At 31.5% G+C, this 22,786-nt stretch overlaps 1 protein-coding gene across 1 annotated transcript in view; it reads left to right on the top strand.

Moving 5' to 3' along the window:
• The window catches only part of flnba (filamin B a), a 62,817-nt gene that overhangs the window by 35,664 nt on the left and 4,367 nt on the right, over positions 1–22,786 (top strand). Inside the window, exons 25-40 of the mRNA XM_016240796.1 lie at positions 20–173; positions 1,273–1,462; positions 2,618–2,865; positions 4,287–4,370; positions 6,006–6,108; positions 6,443–6,583; positions 9,007–9,135; positions 9,222–9,395; positions 10,770–10,928; positions 11,013–11,216; positions 12,959–13,111; positions 14,134–14,256; positions 17,351–17,617; positions 19,356–19,493; positions 19,583–19,698; positions 21,555–21,687. Coding sequence (XP_016096282.1) covers positions 20–173; positions 1,273–1,462; positions 2,618–2,865; positions 4,287–4,370; positions 6,006–6,108; positions 6,443–6,583; positions 9,007–9,135; positions 9,222–9,395; positions 10,770–10,928; positions 11,013–11,216; positions 12,959–13,111; positions 14,134–14,256; positions 17,351–17,617; positions 19,356–19,493; positions 19,583–19,698; positions 21,555–21,687 — 2,516 coding nt within the window. The remainder of the gene's footprint in view (positions 1–19; positions 174–1,272; positions 1,463–2,617; positions 2,866–4,286; positions 4,371–6,005; positions 6,109–6,442; positions 6,584–9,006; positions 9,136–9,221; positions 9,396–10,769; positions 10,929–11,012; positions 11,217–12,958; positions 13,112–14,133; positions 14,257–17,350; positions 17,618–19,355; positions 19,494–19,582; positions 19,699–21,554; positions 21,688–22,786) is intronic.

The raw sequence follows: 22,786 nt of genomic DNA, 5'->3' as shown, positions 1-22,786 counted from the left end.
CTTCAAATGTCTCTTTCAGTCCGTTCAAACTGCGTGTTCAGCCCACTCATGATGCCAGTAAGGTGCGTGCCAGCGGCCCCGGCCTGACCACCGGCCTCTCGGCCAGCTTCCCTGTGGAGTTCACCATCGATGCCAAAGACGCCGGCGAGGGCCAGCTGTCTGTGCAGATCACTGTGAGTCCTGCCATCTTCACTCTCGTCTTCCTCATGTGGTTTGAAGAAGTGGATTAACATTTGAATATGCCTGATTGTTATCAACGTGTTTGAGGTTGATTTGAATGTTTTCAGTCAGCCAACAGACTGTGAAATCACATTTAGATTTAGTTTCTGACTGGCAATGGAAAAGATGAATAAGGTTCTGAAAGTATCACATAGCAGCATATTGCAAAATATATCTTTCATACGTCTTTCTCTTGTTGTTTTATCTTTTGAGTAACTGCTCTGGTGACAAAAACATTAAAAGAAGTCTTAATTATTCTATTATTCTGTAATTATTATAATTTTTGATTGGTGGTTGTATGTTTTATTATATTATATTATATTATATATTTTATTATTAGTATTTTTGTTAGTATTATTAGTATTTTAAAGTTATTGTATATTTTATTTAATAAGTTTTAAATTGTATAATTATAGAATTTATATTATATTACATTATTAGTAATATGATTTAGTATTGTTAGTATTTTAATAATATTATAATAGTGTATTTTTATAAAAATATAATTTTTTAATTATATAATAATTTTTTTTTTAATATTAGTATTGTTAGTAGTTTTAAAATATTGTAATTTATTATACAGTATTTTTATAAAAATGTCAATTTTAAATGATTATTATACACATAAAATACTGTAATATTAACTTAATATGTATTTATATATATATATGTATATATATATATATTTATTTATTTTTTAATATAGTAATTTAGTATGTAGTATAGTCATTTATTATATAGTATTTTTTAATACGTGAGTTTCAAACTCCATATATATATATATATATATATATATTTCACCAAGACCGAAGCAGCAGGCCAGCAGTGAGATAAATGGATGTCTGATGAAAGCCGAACTGCAGCTGGAAATCCAGAGGGAATTTGATCCTCTTCCTCCTGTCTCATTTCTTGTTGATAAAGCTCCTCTCGGTGTCATTTATAATATTTTTAAACTGCTTCTCGGTTCATCTGAGGACCTCTGCATCTCGCTGTCTCTGTTCCAGGAGGTTGGAGGTCCTGCAGCCGTTTCATAAGGTTTTTCATGTGTTTCAGGATCAGGATGGTAAACCCAAGAAAGCCAACATACAGGACAACCGGGATGGAACCTACAAAGTGTCTTACGTGCCGGACAAGGTGGGCCGTTATACTATTGTGATCAAGTACGGCGGAGATGAGATCCCCACTTCTCCATATAGAGTGAGAGCGAGCGCTACAGGAGACGCCAGCAAGTGTACAGTCACGGGTACGTCTGCACTCACTGTCCACCCATTTTTAAGCTTTGTTTAGACACACAGCCAATGTATATTTAGATAATAAATATTTATATATTTGTTTTATTTTATTTAAAAATATTATTTATTATATAGTTTAATATATTTTATAGTATTATATATTTAACTTTATATAGTTTCTATTAATGTTAATGTCAACAATATTAATGTAAATTTTTCTTTGTGTGTGAATGTGTGTGTGTGTGTGTGTGTGTGTATATATGTATAAATGCATATATGTATATATGCATATATACATACATGTAGTTAAATATTAAAATAATATAATTTATATTTATTGTATTTTTCTTTTTATATTATTGTTAAAAATAAAAAATTATATACATTTAAATAATATTGATAAATAAATATATAAATTAGATATTGTTTATAGAAAATTGTATATATGTATATGTAGATATATGTATACATCTATGTATTTTTGTTTTTTTTTAATTTTTTTTTTTTTTTTTTTTTTTTTTTTTTTTTAATTAACATTATTTAGTTACATTTTTATTTGATATTTCAGATATATATGTTAACAAAAACTTTTATTTTAAATGCGATTAATCGTTTGATGGCACTTATATATATATATATATAATAATTTATTTAACTTTTTTTTTTTTTTTTAGACATGAAGCAAATCTTTCTCATTTGTAGGCTGAATAACTATGAAAAAATTAATTTTTATTTTTTTTATTTTTATGGTTCAAACCACATTTATATGTGGTTTGGATTTTCTTTTTGGAAATGCTTTTTAGTTTGAATACAAAGATTAGATTTTAGGTCCTCCTTGAGCTACTAGTATTTTTTTGTAATAGGTCAAAATACTCATTTGTGCTGAATATTACTTACTTATATATTTACAAATCTCGACCAACTTGACCAAGCTTAAACAGATAAGTGGGAGAAAAAACGGTATATTCAAAACATGTTCCGCCACAATAACAACTGACCTTAAAATCTGTTAAAAGCTTTTAAATCACAACAATCTCAGATTTCAAAATTGAAAACACAGAGAGGAAATGTTTCTGTAATGGGAGTGAAATCTCCAAAAACAGTCCTTTAGTAAATGTTCACTGATGCAATCGCTCATACACGAGCATCGGATCTGTGTCCTGCAGGACTTGGCATTGGGCCGACCATCGGCATCGGAGAGGAGGTCGGGTTTGTGGTGAACACTAAAGGAGCAGGGAAGGGCAAGGTCTCCTGCATCGTCGTCACTCCAGACGGCACTGAGGTGGAAGCTGAAGTCATCGAGAATGTGGACGGGACCTTTGACATCTTCTACATGGCTCCTAAACCCGGGACCTACGTTATTTACGTGCGCTTTGGAGGGGAGAACATCCCCAGGAGCCCCTTCAAAGTCATGGTGAGAAGCAAACGCTGATAACATCCGCTCTTAAGGAGAACCATATTGAATTAAAAAAAAAAAAAAAAAGATTAGACTTGAGGTTTTAAGGCGCTGGAATAGATATGGGCCGGTTTGAAAGGTTCAGCGCTTTGTGTCATCATATCCTCATCTGGAGTTCATTGTTTCAGCTCGTATGGGCTCTTCCTGTATTAAGATGTAGTTTCTTTGCATTATCAAGACAAATGATCGCACTCTTTTCATTATTGTTTTCATATCTGGTGACGTTACGTTAAGGTTTTGATTTAGGCCCAAAACATACACGCAAACGCTTCTAGCAATGCAAGCTCGATTTCATGCATCCTTGTGTTCCTGACTGTCTCAAACGTAATTCATAACACAATTAAAAGCATAATGCATTCTCAGAGCTGCACAATAAATTGAAATGGTGATATGGCTGTGATTTAATTAATTACAGGCACTGTTTAAGGCAGCTGTAAGTATTAGAATTTAAAAGTTAAATGTTTATCGTAAAATTTATTTTTTTCTTTAATACTCTTATTTTACAGTAAAATATATTACAGCAGTGATATTCCTTATTTTTTTGTAGTTTTATTATTAATAATAATAATAAAATTAATAAGAAATCTTAATGGTAAATAGTATTAAAAAAATTAATAATAATAATCGTAGTAAAGTAAACTATTAAACAATAAGAGAGATTACTAGTGTAATATATTTTACTGTAAAAAATGTATTTAAGAAAAACAACAATTTTACAATAAATTTGAAATATTTACATGTTGTTTATAGCTGTATTATTACTTTATTTACTTTTTCATTTTCAGTTGCTGCTGTTTGGCACAAAAAAGGTATTATATATCAATATGATGATTAAATATTATTATTATTATTATTATTATTATTCATAATAATAAAATTAGTGTAATATATTCTACTGTAATATAAAAAATCATAAAATATATATTTAGTGTATAGTTGCATTAATTAATTAAGTTTTAATTTTCAATTGCTGCACAATTTGGCCAAAAATGTTGTAATTATATATCAATATGACTATTGAATATTTATTATTATTATTTCATAGTCAGATTAATATTACATAATTCTGGGCAAAATTGTATTTATTTATTTATTTTTAATCCCAATCACAGTTTTTAACAGAAACAATCCAAATTGTGCAGCCCTACTCAGGTGGGGATAGCAGATGTTTATGTAAACTGTTTGACTTCGTTATAGTTATAATGTTAACACGTCTGTCTACCTGTTAGCACAGTAACACATGGAGTTCTGTTACCACCACCGCAGCAGCAACAACTCCTTTCCAACAGGATTGGCCCAATCTGCCGTGTGTGTTTTAGTATGTTTCTTTGTGTTCCTCGTGTATCTGAAAATTCATGTCCATACATATCATTTCCCAGGCAACAGATGAAGTTCCCATGATGCAGCAGCAGCAGTCAGTCCAACAGCAGAAGGCAGCACCAGGCGTCGGCTTCCAGCCCTGGGTACAAAGACACACGTCTCGCCACGTCACCCTTCGCTTCCAGCCAGACTCCTCTCTGTCCTGATGTCTTTTCTTGACCTTCTATCCTTTGTTTAACCGGGTTTCTGTTCAGTTCCTCCTCGTTTTTGTCCACTCAAGCATTGTTTTTTGCAGGGAATGAATGGAGTTGTTTCCTTCTCTCTCTCTCTCTCGTCTTGAACACGCTCTGGATTTCCCACTAGTGTGCTGCATTGATGACAGAAGCAGAGGGAAACTCTACTCCTGTGTGTTTAGACTGATCTAGTTTTGTTTGGAGCAGACACCGGGTTTAGATTGGTCATTATTAAGACATTAATCTCGGTCTGTGCAGAACTCTCCCGCCCTGATGTAGTTTTGTTCATAAAGTTTAAGAGACGTCATTTCCAAAACCACAAAGCAGATCTGTGAAACGCTTGACACTCTTGGCTTTAAAAATATACACTACTGTTCACAAAAATGTAAGAAATTAATACTTTTATTCCACAACGATGCGTTCATTTAAGCAAAAGTGACCGTAAAGGCATTTATAATGTTGCAAATGATTTCTATTTCAAATAAATCCTGTTCTTTTGAACTTTATATTCATCAAAGAATCCTGAAAGATAAAATGTATCAACGTTTCCACTACAATTCTACGTTGATAATAAGAAATGTTTCAAATCAGCATATTAGAATGATTTCTGAAGATCATGTGACACTGAAGACTGGAGTAATGATGCTGAAAATTCAGCTTTGATCACAGGAATAAATTACATTTTACTATATATTAAAATAGAAATCGGCTATTTTCAAATGTAATAATATTTCAAAATTTTACAGTTTTAACTGTATTTTTAGTCAAATAAATGCAGCCTTGGTGAGCAGATGAGACTTCCTTCAAAAGCAGAAATCTTACCAGCCCCAAATCTTTGAGCAGTAGTATATGTAAAACCAAAATATAGGTAAAACAGTACAATTTATTTATATTTAACTATTTTTAGTGATTGTTGTCAGTATTGAATGGTTTATTTATAATTTGGGATGCATTTATAAATTCTGGGGTTGGCTTCTTAGCTAAGGACACTTAGAAGACACTGAAATGAAGCGTATTAGAGAGCATAATTGAGCTGTTATAGTCCCATAAAGTGCTGTCTAGTTAGTCAGCTCACTAGGTTTTGATTTGGTACTGATAGAGTAACACACAGTTGTAAGTCTCGTCATGGTGATTACCTCATTCCCTCCAGGTGAAATAGGGTAAAAGAGAAAGTGTCATTTATCAGTAATGCATCTTCCTGGTGTCGTTTATCTGTCTTGGGTGTCTCAACATGTTTCCTTCTATGCACACTATCATTCTTCTTATTTCTCAGAAGTTTACCATGGTTTCGGGGATTTTTCTCCCCTCTCTGCTTTGTCAGGTGTGCTGGGGGCCGATCTCTGTCTTCCAGCGTTTGGTGTCTAACACACGTTTGTCTTCTGCTGTGGCTGATTCACTGGGCTGTTAATGTCTGTTCTCGTCCACAGCGCTCTGGCTTTCAGAATGGATCGCACAGACTGACTAAACGTGGAAATGTTTGACAGGCCGTTGTAACGGATGCGTTTGTAGCGTCCGCTCTCATTTACTCAGATTTCTGCCTCACAGGTTACAGATGGCGCGTATATTCCTGCCAACAGTGTGAACGGGACGGGGTACAGGCCTTTCGATATGGTGATTCCCTTCACCTTTAGGAAGGGGGAAATCACAGGTGAGGGATTGCAGAAGACCAATTCTTTTTTTTTTTTCATGAAACTATAAGCCTACGTTCTCCAAATTCTCATTACTGTAATGCAAAATAAACCTCAAATATATTTTACAACTTTTATTTATGTGTTTAACACACAAAGATACAATACAAATTTTTTTTTTTTTAACAAAATAATATAATAGTATAATAATACAAATCATATATTTTTTGGACATGAAATATACTAGACATTTTCCATTCTGTGACATTCACTCATAAGGCGTTTCGCACTAGAAGTGTTGTCCTGTATATCAGCAGTGATATTTGTTCTAAACTCTTAATGTTTGTCTTCCAGGTGAGGTTCACATGCCGTCAGGTAAAACCGCCCAACCGGAGATCATCGACAACAAAGACGGGACCGTCACGGTGAAGTACGCGCCCACAGAGGCTGGACTCCATGAAATGCACATTAAATACAACGGGACACACATCCCAGGTCAGACGCCAGACACCATCTGCTCATAATACAACATCAAAACTGCTGTTTAGTATTATTATTGGTATTATTAAAATATAAACTGGTAACTTAATAACTTATAAGTAACTTATAAATATAATTCAATATATATTTTATTAATTATTATATTTCACCCCAAACTCAAAGGGAAAAAAGGAATTATTTAAATTATTTTAAAAGTATAACTCTGTGGTAGTATATCACATTGCAAATAAATCTTTCTTTTTTTTAGAAAATACTCATTACTATATTTACTTTATGAAATAATTAAATTGTTTAAAATTAAATTATTTTATATACTAACTTTCTGGTAGTATATCACAGTAAAATTTAATTAATTAAAATAAATTCATTAAAAGATATTTAAATTATTTTAAAAGTATAACTTTGTGGTCGTATATCAGAATGCAAAAAAATCTCAATTAGAATAAAAGGGTTTAATTGTCTATTTTTGGGAAAGAAATATAAATTTCACTTAATTTTCTTTAAAAAAAATTCTTTTTTTGCAGTTTATGAAATTTAAATCGATTTTAAAAGTGTAATTTAAATTATTTTAAAAGTGTAATTGGTAGTATAGCAATGCAAAAAAAAATCCTAATGGCAATAAAAATGCTTAATTTTCTTTTTCTTTCTTTTTTTAGAAAAGAAATAGAAATGTCCATTTAATTTTCCATTTCTTTTCTATACAAAAGTGTTTTTTGTTTGTTTGTTTGCTTGTTTTGCTGTTTATGAAATATTTCACACAAACAAAATTTGCTCACCTTCAACCCGTATGAGTTTTAGTGATTTTGCTGCAATTTTTCCATATTATGAAAGCATATGGTGACCTTTTGTTGCACAGAAAAGAGCTTGGACGTTCTGCTAAGCATCTCATTCTGTGCTAAAGATAGAAAGTCATATGGGTTCAGAATGACATGAGTAAATGACAGGATTTTTTGTATTTTTCGGTGAACTAACCCTTTAATACTAGCTACTGGAACAAAGGTGCATAAGTGTGCGTGAGAGTGAGCCGTACAGTCTGTGTGATGGATGTGCTGTCAGGATTTGTTTTAAGGCCTTCGGTTCAGTCCCAGAGATGCATGGGAACGTTTGGGTGAAGGTTGAGAAGGCTTCACCTTTCAGTAGATTTAGGCTGATTTATTTAGCGTGGTGAAAGATCTCATGGTGACTTCAGCCGTGAGGAATCTGTGAGGAGCTCTTGTGTTGCTGCAGATCCTCATGTAGGTGCTTGTTTTAAGGCTGGAGTTTGGTGTTTTCCAGTCGCTGGACCAGTGCCATCAGAAAGCTCAGTCAATATCACATGAACGTGATGGGTTCATTTCTCCATGTAAGGCAGGAAGAATGTGTTATAGAGTTGAATCACTCTGTTAGGAGTGCCTACAGTCTACATGAGGTTATCCAGATTCTGATTAAACGTATTGTTTTGCATGATTTTTCAATGCTTTTATTTTATATTTTATTTATTTTTAACTTTTTTTTTAAACTTTGTTTCTTGATATTATTTTTCATAATTTTGTCTTTATTTTATTTTGTTTTATTAATTTATTATTATTATTGTTCTTTTTTGTAAATGACTTTTTTCGTTGGTTTCTCATTAATAAATAATAAATATATAAATAATAATAATACATTTTATTATGAAAATAATATACATGTATACAACAATATTGCGCATTATTTTATTCGTTAATTATAACCGTTTTTTTTTTTCAATTAAATATTTTTATTAGGTTTTCTTATTTGCAAATAAGCAACAAATAAAACATATATATTTGAACCTATAAACAAACAACAGACAAAGACACACAAAATGAAGGCACATTTGTTATAAAAAATAATGACAATATATTAATATTATTGTAATTATTCCAGATTTCTCTGTTAATCACACAAAAACTCTCCAGGTAATATTTCATCCCAAAATTAAAGAAAAGAAAAATAGAGAAAAAAGACATTATTTAAATTGTTTAAAAAATATAATTTAAATTATTACAATTATTTTAAAAGTATAATTGAAATTTGGCCTGTAATTACCAGGAACATACATTTTCATTTCCCAAATTTCTCTTTTATTTTCTACATATAATATGTATATTTTTATTTTTGTAAATATTTTTTTTCTGTTTATTCTGTTTCTATTTTGGGGTGAAATATATCCAGGCATTTCTTTTGTGAAGTTCTCTCAACTACTGTTAACTTAAAGGAAAAAATGAGATATGTTGTTTGCACATATGCTTTTGTATAAACAACGTATATGGCATTTCATTACAAAAACACCTCTGCAAATAATTTCTAAATCTCAAAACACTCCTGTTCAGCACCTGCTTCGCCTCATAAAGTTTCCATTCTGTTGTATGTACGTTTCTGTCGTTGTATTCAGTGCTTGTTTGTTTTCGTATCAGAGAGTCCTCTGCAGTTCTACGTCAACAGCTCAAACAGTCCTAACGTGACGGCGTACGGCCCGGGTCTGGTCTGTGGGACCGCCAATAAAACCGCCATGTTCACCATCTACACTGAAGATGCATCTGACGGTGTGTATGAACACGTCATGGCTACGCAGGCCATATAAATAACATTTCTCTGAAAACTGTGTTGGTTGTTTTGTGTTTTGCATCAGGTGGCCTTGATTTGGCCATTGAAGGTCCATCCAAGGCTGAGATCAACTGTGTGGACAACAAAGACGGCACTTGCACGGTTTCATACCTGCCCACACTGCCTGGAGATTACAATATACTCGTCAGATACAATGACAAACACATCGCAGGAAGCCCCTTCACCGCCAGGATCACAGGTGAACGGTTCAAAAAGAAAACATCTGTGACATTTACAGTAATTAAAGCAGCAGCAAGAGCTTTACCGTAAATACAATAGGAACATTATGGGATTTACGGAATTACCTTAAATTTACAAAACTTACTTCATTAACTGATTTGTAACATTAATATACCAACCTATTGAAGTACTAAAATCCATTTTACCTTTATAAAATACTGACAGCCATTAAAAAATGCACAGCTGGTGTAGAGAGAGACACCTGATCAATCAAAGTTCATCACAAGCTGACACAAATACTAATGTATAGAAGATGAACAAATATAAAACACCAGCATGGTAACACACGACACTAAAATAATGCATTAAATATTAATTTATTAATACTAGCTGTAGTTATTATATATTTAAATTATTTTTTATTTAATAATAATAATGCTAATAATAATAATTATTAGTATTATCGTTGTTGTTGTTTTGTTGTTTTATTTATTATTATTAATAAAAAAATAATAGCCGTTTTCTTTATTTATCTTAACTATTATCATATTTTATTTATATATTTATTTAATACTAATAATTGTTAATTTTATTGAATGATGATAATATATTATTTTTAATGTTTATTATTATTATTATTTAATAACAGTTAATTACTGATGATAATACTAATAAAAATATCTATTTTATAGTTTAATCTTTCATTCATTCGATTAACTATAATCTTTTTATGTATATATTTATTTAATAATTATTTATTTTATTTACTACTAATAATAATAGCTATTATTTTTTATTTATTTTTTTGCTTATTGTTATTTAATAACAGCTAATTAATGATTAATTCATGATGATAATAATAATAATAATAATAAGCTATTTTATTGATTAATCTTTCATTCATTCGATAACTATTGTCATTTTATGTATATATTTATTGAATAATTATTCATTTGATTTAGTAATAATAATAACAACAATAATAGCTATTATTTATTTTGTAAAATTTATTTGCTTGTCATCATCATCATCTTTACTGAATACTATATAGAAGATGCACAAATACAAAACACCATTAACTGTTAATTTAACAACAGATGATGTAACACAAAACCCTAATGTACATAACTGATAAGAAAAAGCTAAGAAGTAAACGGTGAAAAACCATCAAATGTGAAGTGTCACAGGGAATTCTGGGAATGTCATTCAGTTTTTTATCCACTGTATATTATAAGATGACTAGTCCTTTTTCACTTCCAAAAGCTGTGCATTAAACAGTATTTTACTGTAAAATAAAAATGTTCTCTGCTTGTAGTAAAGGAACCTACCTTTACGGTGTAGTTATCTAGTTAGTCTACTTGACTTCTCTAGTAAGTGTTTTTGGTCTCTTCAGAGGACAACAAGAGGAAGTCCCAGGTAAAGCTGGGCTCCGCTGCAGATTTCTCTCTGGATATCAACGAGACGGATCTCAGTCTGCTCACCGCGAGCATCAAAGCCCCGTCTGGTCACGACGAGCCCTGTTTGCTCAAGAGGCAGCCCAACAACCACATCGGTAGGTCTGGAGTGTGTGCACTGCTTCTTTCTGCGGACTGTGACTTTGGTTTTGATAACACATGGTTGGTCGTTTCCTCTTCAGGCATTTCCTTCATCCCAAGAGAAGTTGGAGAGCACCTGGTGAGCATCAAGAAGAACGAGCGGCACGTTCCTAACAGCCCCATCACCATCATGGTGGTCCAGTCTGAGATCGGAGACGCCAGCAGAGTCAAAGTCTTCGGTCAGGGTCTGGTGGAGGGAAGCACATTCGAGATGGCCGACTTTGTGGTGGACACAAGGGAAGCTGGTGAGAGAAAACAGTTTTATTCTCACATTAAAGGGACAGTCAGCCAAAAATGAAAATTCTGGCATCATTTACTCATCCTCACATTGTTCCAGACCTCTATGAGTTTCTTTCTTCTGTTGAACGGAACTGAGTATATTTTGAAGAATGTTGGTAACCAAACAGCTGACGGTAGCCATTGACTTTCATAGTATAGAAAAAAGTACTATGGAAGTCAATGGCTACCGTCAGCTAATGACAGAATTTTCTTTTTCTTTCTTTCTTTCTTTCATTTTCTTTTTCTTTCTTTCTTTCTTTCTTTCTTTCTTTCTTTCTTTCTTTCTTTCTTTCTTTCTTATTATTTTAATAATAATAGCTACTATTATCGCTGTGATCATCATCTTTTTATTTATACATTTAATTTGTACAATTATTCATTCTTTTATTTTAATCATCATCATCATCATCATCATCATATATATTCATTTTAATAATAGTTAATAGTTTTAATTAATTTTAATAATGGCTATTATCGTCGATGTCATCTTTTTAATTGATATAATTCCTTTATTTTAATAGTCATCATCAACATAATAGCTATGGTTATTAATGATGTTTACTAATTAATTTAATAATAATAGCTATTATTATTATTATAATCATAATTATCATCATCATAATCTTTTTTTATTTATATATTTAATTATAACAATTATTAATCTTTTAATTTAATAATATAATAATCATCATCATCAAAATAATAGCTAATATTATTATTTGTTTAGTAATTCATTTGTTTAACTATTGTTGTTGGTATATTTGTTATGTATTTAATTGTTTTATTATTATGAATTATTAGATGTTTAATAACTGTTGTTTGTTTGATTCATTATCTTTAAGTTATATTGTTAATAACAACACACAATAGCAATCAGTAATATCTAATTTATTTAAAAAATAATATTATGATGATTTTATTTAATTTTATTTTAATAATTTTAGTATTTATTATTATTATTATTATTATTATTATTATTATATTTCATTTAATACATTTTATTTCAAAATATTATAATTATTGTTGTGTTTTTTCTATTTTTCTTTCTTTCTGAGTCCCACCTCAAAACATATCTAGAGAATCAAATATCATAGTTTTGAGAGTTTTCATGAGTTCAGTAACCAAGCAACCAGAACTTTACTGCTCTGCTACTGCAGATCAACTTCTTTCCCCAAAGCAGATGATATAAACGTTTCCCACACATAAGAGGCTTGATTTGAGCTTATAACCATAACGTTACAGAATGTGGGTGCCTCCTCTCTCATCTCTCTCTTCCTTTATAACAAAGATATTCATGTTAAATGTAGAAAATGACTTCTGTTCAGAGCAGGTGTTTCTTCCTAACCGAGCTACATAAGCACTGAATAAACCACGTCTGCCAAACGTCTGGCCCTTAATGATGTTTTCTCAAGCTCTCAAATCCACTTCATTGCTAAGAATATAATCCAAACAGGTTGTGCAAAGCAGCTCAAAGCTGGAAATGAGAAAGAAAAAACTGGTAATTGGTACCACAGCGGCAAATGATTTCCAGCTTACCCAAAGAACTTCAAATATTTATACAATTAGTCCTTAATATATCTCACACACTTTTAAACTTGTCATAATTGGTCTTGTTGGATCAAGACTGCATTCATTTCTCATGCATTCATGTAGCGTTTCTATTAACGTTAGTAGTATGATGCATCTAATCTCATAACGGTCTTCGTAGGTTATGGAGGTTTGGCGCTGTCCGTCGAGGGTCCCAGTAAGGTGGACATACAGACAGAGGACATGGAGGACGGCACTTGTGGCGTCTCATATTGTCCCACTGAGCCGGGCACATACATCGTGTCCATCAGATTTGCAGAAGAGCACGTCCCAGGTAAGAGATGATGTAGCTCAAAGCATCATTCAAACCTTATATATCATTTATAATGTGCTCCAAATAAGGTGTAATTTGACTGGTTTATAGATTATTTGGCAGTATTCAAAATGGAGTATTAAGCGTATTGTGTAATGTTTAATAAGATGATATTAGTCATTTTCTAGCGCAAGTGACTATATTCTTCAAAAGAGACCAAACGGTTCAAAAAAATTGCTTCACACTAGATTTTAATCTATCATTTAATTATTTTAGGAGTTATTTTACCTTTTGGCTAAAATAAATAAATTTATTATAATAAATGAAACAATCCTATTTTATTTTGTATATGTTTTTTTTTCTTTCGGCACAAATAAATTAATCCTTTTTTTTTTAATTAAACAAAGATACTACTTGAAGGTTGGTGGATGATAGATTTTTTTTTCTTTTATTTTTAAATAATTCTTTAATCATTGTATTTTTCTTTGTCACAAGTAAATAAAATACATTTTTAATATTTACTTTTATTTACGCCTTATATATACAGGTGTAATTTGACCTGTTTACAGATTATTTGAATTTTATATGATGACAGTAAAAACACTTTTATTTTACAAAAGATTTTTATTTCGAATAAATGCTGTTCTTTTGAACTTTCTATTCATCAAAGAATCCTGAAAAATAAAATGTATCGCAGTTTCCACAAATATGAAGCAGCAAAAACTGTTTTCAACATTGATAATGATCAGAAATGTTTCTTGAGCAGCAAATCAGCATATTAGAATGATTTCTGAAAGATCATGTGACGCTGAAGACTGGAGGAATGATGCTGAAAATTCAGCTGTGCATCACAGGAATAAATTACATTTTAAAAATATTCACAAAAAGGAAACACTTATTTTGAATTGTAATAATAATTCACAATTTTACTGTTTTTAACTGTATTCTTTGATCAAATAAATGCACGCTTGATGAGCAGAAGAGATTTCTAGTTTGTTTATTCCTGTCACCGTGTGACTTTTATTGCCCCTCTGTGTTCACAGGAAGTCCGTTCAGCGTGAAAGTGAGCGGAGAAGGTCGTATCCGCGAGAGCATCACTCGCCGTCAGAAAGCCGCGTCCGTCGCTAGTGTTGGAAGTGTTTGTGATCTCAACCTGAAGATCCCAGGTATGAAAGTCTGTCCTCATTCAGATTCCCGTTAAGATCCAATCCAGTTTTAATGTAGATTAGCCGTGAATTATTTACCATTTCATCCACTATGTCAGAAGGCTTGGTTTATTGGCTTGTTTAACACACTGTAGCTCAGTCTCCGTCAGGAACGCCAACCAAAAAGCACAAAACAAATGAACGTGCAGATGTTCTGCTGGCTCACATCATGTTAAAGCATCAAATCTCCATACTTGAGCAAAAACACATGGCTCTGTGAAACAAGACGATATATGCAGGCCGTGCTGAAGGCATTGAAGGCAGTCACGTCAGCGGTACGTGATGCTAACACGCGTCTCGCGCTGACGGAAACGCTGCCTCATTCATGTGAAGTGTGTCACTTGGCGGTCGAGGCGGTTTGCTAAATCTGCACTTCCAGTATGAGTCTTGGCGTAGTCTGAGATGTCTTTTTGTGTGAGAGAGGGCAGTTTTCTCCTCATTTCGCTAACAAGCACAGTGTTTAAAAAGATTAGTCATTTTGTGACAATGTGACAATATTCAATATTCAAAAAATTGTCACACTAGATGTGAATTTTATTTATTTATTGAGAATTTATTTTACCTTTTGGCATTTATTGTAATAAACAATCCTATTTAAATTTTTTACATAGATGTTCTTTTCTTTTGGCACAAATAATATATATTTTTTTAAATTAAACCATCTAGTACAATTCTACTTGAAGGTTAGATAGATGATGTAAATTTGCCCTGTGAATTTTCTTCTTTATTATTATTATTTTTTATATATTTTAATATTTTAAAAAATTGTATTTTGTCTTTGGACTAAATAAATTAGTCAATTGTAATAAATCAAACAACCCTATATATATAAATCTATTAATAAATTTTTTTATATATGTATATGTATATGTGTATATATATATATATATATATATATATATAAAATTATTTTTTTATTAATTAATCCAATAAGATACTATATGAGAGTTAGGTGAATATTTGATAGATGTGAATGCCATTTGTGAAATTTTTAATTATTGTTTTATTCTATAATGTTTTTTTTATCATATTATTTTGCCTTTCATACATATTTTTTCAAGCAAACCCATAAACCAATCAAATATTTATATATTAGATATGCTGTATTACAATAACTTTATTATAAACCGTATCATTATCATGTTTTAAGATATATTTTTAAATCACAGTTTTAGAAAATGACAACTTGGCCATTATATTTCACATTAGAGAATGCACATTTTGTCATGTCAGCCTCGCGTCACTCTTGGTGTGAACAGGCCTTTAGTTGGCCAGTAAAAACTAAGAAAACTATGTAGACTGCTTCCATATGTGGGTTTTGAGACTTGTTCTGGTTAATGAGGCCACGCTGTAATGGAGGGTTAGCAGTGATCTAATACAGGCCACACAAACCATCACTTCATCCCATATTCGCCTGACCGACTCTGAGCTCATATATTGAAAGACATGCAGACAAATGACAAATATCAGACATGATTCCTATACACTCTATTATCTTTTTCCCCACTTTGCTGTTTTTCTCACCTGATGCACTGCTTGTTCTGTCCTTTCTCTTTCCTCACTTGTTTCTGTCTTCTTTCTTGTCTTTTCTGCGTCTGTGACTATCAGTGACCTGGTTTCTTCTGGCTTTGGCTCGTGAGTTGCTCTCACGCGGCGTCTATCGCTCCCACTGCTCTATTCGGCTCGGGGTCAAAGGTCAGAGCAGCTCAGGGTGGACCCGCTTCACCGTGGGCCGAGTGAGGGTGACCAGGATTGGCACGGCACCCGTCAGAAGGCCTTGCGGAGGGCTGGAGGGTGCGTTTTAAACACGCAGCATGTGGACCACGAGGTTGGCAGAACGCGCTTGCTTTTGATACACGTGTGTTTGTTTGCATGAACCAGAGCTGCTTTTTTGCTCATTACAACTCCATAAAAATGGTGAATTATTTGTTTATTATTTACTATCCTATTATCCTCTAAAATAACTAAAAAATAAACTACAACAAAAGGGGAAAAAACTCTATAGATTAATAAAAATCACAAAAACAAAATTACTAAAACTTCAACTAAAAGAAAAAAACAAAAATCTATTTGAAATTGTATATATTTTAATGTAATTTTCAGTTAAAAGGGTGGAAAATATCTTACTTTTTTTTTGCTCATTACACCATGTTCTTTAAAAATATATATATATTACAAAAACACAACAAAATTACTAAATCTTAGTCATTAAAGTTGTGATTAAAATTACTTTACATTGTAATTTTAATATTTTGTCATTTTATTTCTAGTTAAAAAGAGGGGGAAACATCTTTACATCTTCATTGCTCATTACACCATGTGTTTTAAAAAATATCTGACAATATAAATAAAAACAACAAAAGCAAAATTACTCAAATTTCAACCTAAAATTAAAGTGAGAACAAATTACATGAAAATAAAATCTAATTTAAATTTCATCTTTTGCTCATTACACCATGTATTCCTTAAAAAACAAACTAATACAAAATCAAATTAAAGTGAAAGCAGAAAATATAAAAAATAAAATCTAATTCAGATTTTAAATTTAATAGTTAAATATAATTTTATTTAAATAGAAAAAAAATTGGAAAATATCTTAACTTCATCGTTTTTGCTTGTTACACAGTGCATTCTTTAAAAATTACAAAAACAAATGACCAAAACAAAATTACTAAAACTTTTAACTAAAGTGAAAACAGAAAAAATAAATAAAATAAAATAAGATTCAAAATATTAACTGAAATTATAATAGTATAGCAATGATACTAAATTAGCTCTCCTTCCGTTGAATACAAAAAGAGATGTTTAGCCGAATGTTCAACGCTGCTTTCAGTCTTTTGTGCTGCATGGTAGAAAGTCAGTCATACAGGTTCGGAGCAACATGAAGGTGAGTAAATAATGACTCCTTTTAATAAAACCCGCACACAGTAAGTTTCGTCTCCGTATGTTGCTTGCAAAACCTTGAGAAAGCGCAGACGTCAGACCAGCTGAGAGCCGTTCCTGCATCTCTTCTGTCAGCTCCCACAAGAGTCCTTCTGCTCTCTGTTCTCCCCAGGAATCGACCTCCAGGACGTCTCGGCGCAGGTCAGCAGCCCGTCGGGAGCCACGGAAGCGGCTGAGATGGTGGCAGTGGGAAATCACACCTACTGCGTGCGCTTCGTGCCTCACGAGATGGGCGTTCACACGGTGAGCGTGAAGTACCGCGGGCAGCACGTGCCGGGAAGCCCCTTCCAGTTCACCGTCGGCCCGCTGGGAGAAGGAGGAGCCCGTAAGGTGCGAGCGGGGGGTCCGGGTCTGGAGAAGGCCGAGACGGGTGTGCCAGGTATGAACACTGATTAAATGTTAGGTTTTTTTGTTGTTGTTGTTGTTGTTGTTTTTAAGTACTTCCTGCAATAATTGTATTTATTTATTTTATTAAATTAATTATTTTAATTTTAAATTTATTCTAAAATTCTAGTTGAAGAAAAAAAAAAAGTGGGAAAGGTTGGAAAATATGGTGTGACGGTGGTGTAACAGTTAGCTTATTTTGGTAGTATTTCTTGTACTGCCTTTTCATAAATACATTACATATATGTGACCCTGGAGCACAAAACCAGTCATAAGGATCAAGTTTTTGAAATTGAGATTTATACATCGTCTGAAAGCTGAATGTTATGATAGGACAATATTTGGCCGAGATGCAACTATTTGAAAATCTAGAATCTGAGGGTGCAAAAAAATCTAAATATTGATCAATTAGCCTTTAAAGTTATCCAAATGAAGTCCTTAGCAATGCATATTACTAATCAAAAATTAAGTTTTGATATATTTACAGTGGGAAATTTACAAAATATATTCATGGAACATGATCTTTACTTAATATCCTAATGATTTTTGGCATAAAAAATAATAATAATTTTGACCCATACAATGTATTTTTGGCTATTGCTACAAATATACCCCAGCAACTTAAGATTTGCTTTTGTGCTCCAGGGTCACAAATGTAAAATAAATGAATGTTTTAATGTCCAGTAATTTTAGTGTAAAAATGCAACAAAACAAACAAAAACATTTTTATATTTTAGTTTAATCTTTATTTTAGTTGGAAAAATTGGAAAATATCTTTAAATGTCATCTTAAAGAAAAAACCTTTTTTGCTCATTACATGTTCTTTACCATGATTTTTGTAAAGAAATGTTAAGCAATTATTTACTCATCTGCATGACTTGGTTTCTTCCACTGAACACAAAAGATATGTTTATAAGTCATGATAAAATGCTAATTATATTTTATACATTCTAAAAAGATTATAAAACTGTATACATTTGGTAGTATTTGTTGTACTACCTTTATTTTAATTACATTTTACATTTATTTTAATATTTTAATGTACAGTTATTTAAATTTAAAATGCAGAAAATATATTTTTTAATTTTAATTTTTTAAATTTTCGTTTTAGTTAAAAGTGGAAAAATCTCTTCCATTTATTTTAATCTAATCTTTATTTTAGTAAAAAATAAAAATTTACAAAAAAAAATGGAAACAGTCATCTTGGGGGAAAAAAAGCTTTTTATGCTCATTACACCATATTATTTATCATAATTTGCATAAAGAAATGTTCAATTATTTACTCACCAAAATGGTGGTTAATTAAAATTATTGTACAATTTTCTATATTATGTTAGTATGCCTACATTATGTTGTACTTCCTGTAATTTAATTTAAATTTTTTAAAAATCGTAAATAAGGTGGAAATCTTTAAATGTCATCTAGGCATAAAGAAATGTTTAATTATTTGCTTACCTGAATTATTTTTTTTCTTCTTAAGATGTAAAACATTATAAAAATGTATTTGTTGTACTGCCTGTCATTTAATTTTGAATTTATTTTAATATTTTAATTTAATTTAATTTAGTAAAAACAAGAAAAAGGTTTGGAAACATATTCAAATGTTATCTCGAAGGCTTAATTTTTTTAAGGCTCATGCAAGTACAGTGCATTTTGACCATCTTTGTGACACTGAACTGTATAGACTAGAGCTCCTTTAAACACACGTTCATCTCATTCTTGTGTTCTTGTAGCGGAGTTTAATGTGTGGACGCGCGAGGCGGGCGCCGGCGGTCTGTCCATCGCTCTTGAAGGTCCCAGTCGTGCAGAAATCTCCTTCGAGGAAAGGAAGGACGGATCCTGCGGCGTCTCCTATGTAGCTCAAGAACCAGGTATAAACGCACACACAAGCTTTCCGTCCTGCGCTCCGTTTGGAAAGCTGTGTTTACCCAAGCAACCTAAATCTTAAATCTCTCTGCAGGCGACTACGAAGTGTCTATAAAGTTCAACGACGAGCACATTCCTGACAGCCCTTACCTGGTGCCCGTTCACGCTCCTGTGGACGACGCTCGGAGACTCACTGTTACCAGTCTTCAGGTGAGACATGAGGAAACATCGACACAGACGCGTGTCCACAGCTATTCAGTCCTCAGACTAGCAACAATGGGAAAACAGTCAAATGAATATAATGAAGTAAATTATATTTAAATATATTAATATGGAAGTTTGTATGTAATGACACACATACTTTCCCTTTTTCAACTAAATAAAACATCACCAAGGCTGCATTTATTTGATCACAAATACAGTAAAAACTGTACAATTGTGAAATATTATTACAATTTAAAATAGCTGTTTTCTATGTCAGTATATTGTAAAATGTAATTTATTCCTGTGATCAAAGCTGTATTTTCAGCATCATTACTCAGTCTTCAGTGTCACATGATCTTCAGAAATCATTCTAATATGCTGATTTGCTGCTGAAGAAACATTTCTGATTATTATCAGTGTTCAGAACAGATTATTAACACTACTTGATGTATGTATAAGCAGCTTTGTCACAGATTTCTCTCGTGGTCGTGTCTTTGAATAGCTGTCGGACATCAGTCGTCTTTGTGTGGCTGTTCTGGTGTTTCTCTTGTGTGTCATTTAAAGGCTTTTAACAGAACCCGCTCTTGTAAAGCTCACAGTAGGATCAGTTAAAGCTGAGAGAGGAAGACGCTAGAAACCTCCATCCAAACCCTTTCCCATCATTCTCTGTAGTTTAGCAAACCCTGGAGTTCTCATCTTCTCTCTTGTCAAATGTTGGCGTCTCTCTCTCAGCTTTAGCTGATCTTAGGTGAGCTCAGGTGAGAGCATCAACATCTGAATGTGTAATGATTCTTTCTTTATTTAGCTTTTTATTGAAAAATAAGCATTTTATTTATTATTATTTTATGATTATGCCATTTGATGCACTTTTTAAACAACATTTAAAACCATAGAATGATATAATTCATATTCAATTTGAATGAATTCGTAATTAAAAATATACACATTGTATACTTATACTGTTTGGGGTCACTAAGATTTTTTTTTTTTTTTTTTAAAGAAATTAATACTTTTATTCAACAAGGATGCATTAAATTGATCAGAAGTGACAGTAAAGACATTTCGGTAACACTTTACAATAAGGTTCATTATTTAACTACATTAGTTAACATGAACTAATAATGAACTGCACTTATACAGCGTTTATTAATCTTTGTTAATGTTAATTTCAACATTTACTAATACATTATTAAACTCTTGTTAACATTAGTTAATGCACTGTGAACTAACATGAACTAACAATGAACATCTGTATTTTTATTAACTAACGTTAGTGAAGATTAGTAAATACAGTAACAAATGTATTGCGCATGGTTAGTTCATGTTAGTTTATACATTAACTAATGTTTAACTAATGAACCTTATTGTAAAGTGTTACCGCCATTTCTAATGTTACAAAAGAGTTCCATTTCAAATAAATGCTGTTCTTTTGAACTTTCTATTCATCAAAGAATCCTGAAAAACAAAAGTATCAGTTTCCACAAAAATATGAAGCAGCACAACTGTTTTCAACATTGCTAATAATCAGAAATATTTCTTGAGCAGCAATTCAGCATATTATTATGATTTCTGAAGATCATGCGACACTGAAGACTGGAGTAATGATGCTGAAAATACAGCTTTGATCACAGAAATAAATTACATTTTACAATATACTGACATAGAAAACAGCTATTTTAAATTGTAATAATATTTCACAATTTTTACTGATTTTTCTGATCAAATAAATGCAGCTTTAGTGAGCAGAAGATACTTTTTACTGACCCCAAACGTTTGGATGTTAGTGAATGAGCATCAACAATCCTCCCAGAATGCACTGGTGTGTGTGTGAGATGTTCTAAGCTGTTGGTTCACTAATGTAGGAGTCGGGTCTGAAGGTCAACCAGCCGGCATCATTTGCGGTGCGTCTGAACGGGGCAAAAGGCCACATCGATGCTAAAGTTCACAGTCCGTCCGGAGCCCTGGAGGAGTGTGTGGTGTCTGAACTAGAGCAAGGTCAGAGGATGATGATGATGATGAACATCTGCTATGATGCATTAAATAATTTTCTGTCATAACTAAAAGTGAAAGGGCTTTATTCTTACAGGTTAAAAGAGAGAAAAGTTCACTTCTATAAAATGATGCATTTCACTCGGAGTTGTATGTGTTAAATTCAGAGTAAAATCAGATTCACAGCCCATTTATATTTACTACAAGCGTCTCGTCACCCAACATCCAGTTATTGCCTGTTTGCTAATTAGCACAAAAATTTAAATATTAAATATAAACTTAAATATTAACTTTACAAACTTCTGTAATAAAAATGTTATTAAAACGTTATATAAACTTAAATACAGAAAATATTAAATATATACACTTAAATATAGAAAATGTTTAATATATAAACTTAAATATTAAACGTATAAATATTAAATTAAATATTACAAAATTAGCAATGTTGTTATAATCTGACTTGTATTTTGTATTTCATACTAATGTTTATTAACATGCATTGTCCCTATTAAATAAATGTAAATATTAAATATTGAAAATATTTAATATATAAACTTAAACATAGAAGTTTCAATATCGAATTGAATATTACATATAAACTAAAATATTTAAGTTCAACATTGTAAATATAAACTTAAATATAGAAAATATTTAATATATAAGAGTAAATATTAAATACACATTTTTATTAAAACTTCTTTACAAACTTCAGTATTTACAAACTTAAATAGTCAATGTAGAAACTTAAATATTAAATACATTGAACATTAAATATATGAACTGAAATATAGAAAATGGTAAATAAATACTTCAATATTGAATATATAAACTTAAATATATAATGTTCAGTATTGCGAATAATAAACGTAAACCTAAACACCGAAAACCTAAATATAGAAAATGTATAGAAAATATAGAATATATAAACTTAAATATTAATTATATAAACTTCAATATTGAAAAAATAAAATATGAGATATATAAACTTAAATGTAGAAAATGTGCATAATATATATGTGCGCTGCAGACCTTTTTCCCCTCTTGAAGCGTGTTTGTTGAGAATGGAGTCCCCGATTAACATTTATGTAAAAAAAAATATATA

This window comes from Sinocyclocheilus grahami, unplaced genomic scaffold (assembly GCF_001515645.1).
Source record: "Sinocyclocheilus grahami isolate Dianchi unplaced genomic scaffold, SAMN03320097.WGS_v1.1 scaffold601.1, whole genome shotgun sequence".
Classification (NCBI taxonomy): domain Eukaryota; kingdom Metazoa; phylum Chordata; class Actinopteri; order Cypriniformes; family Cyprinidae; genus Sinocyclocheilus; species Sinocyclocheilus grahami.
The sequence above is the reverse complement of the archived record's forward strand: the minus strand, read 5'-3'. Positions and strand labels throughout refer to the sequence as shown.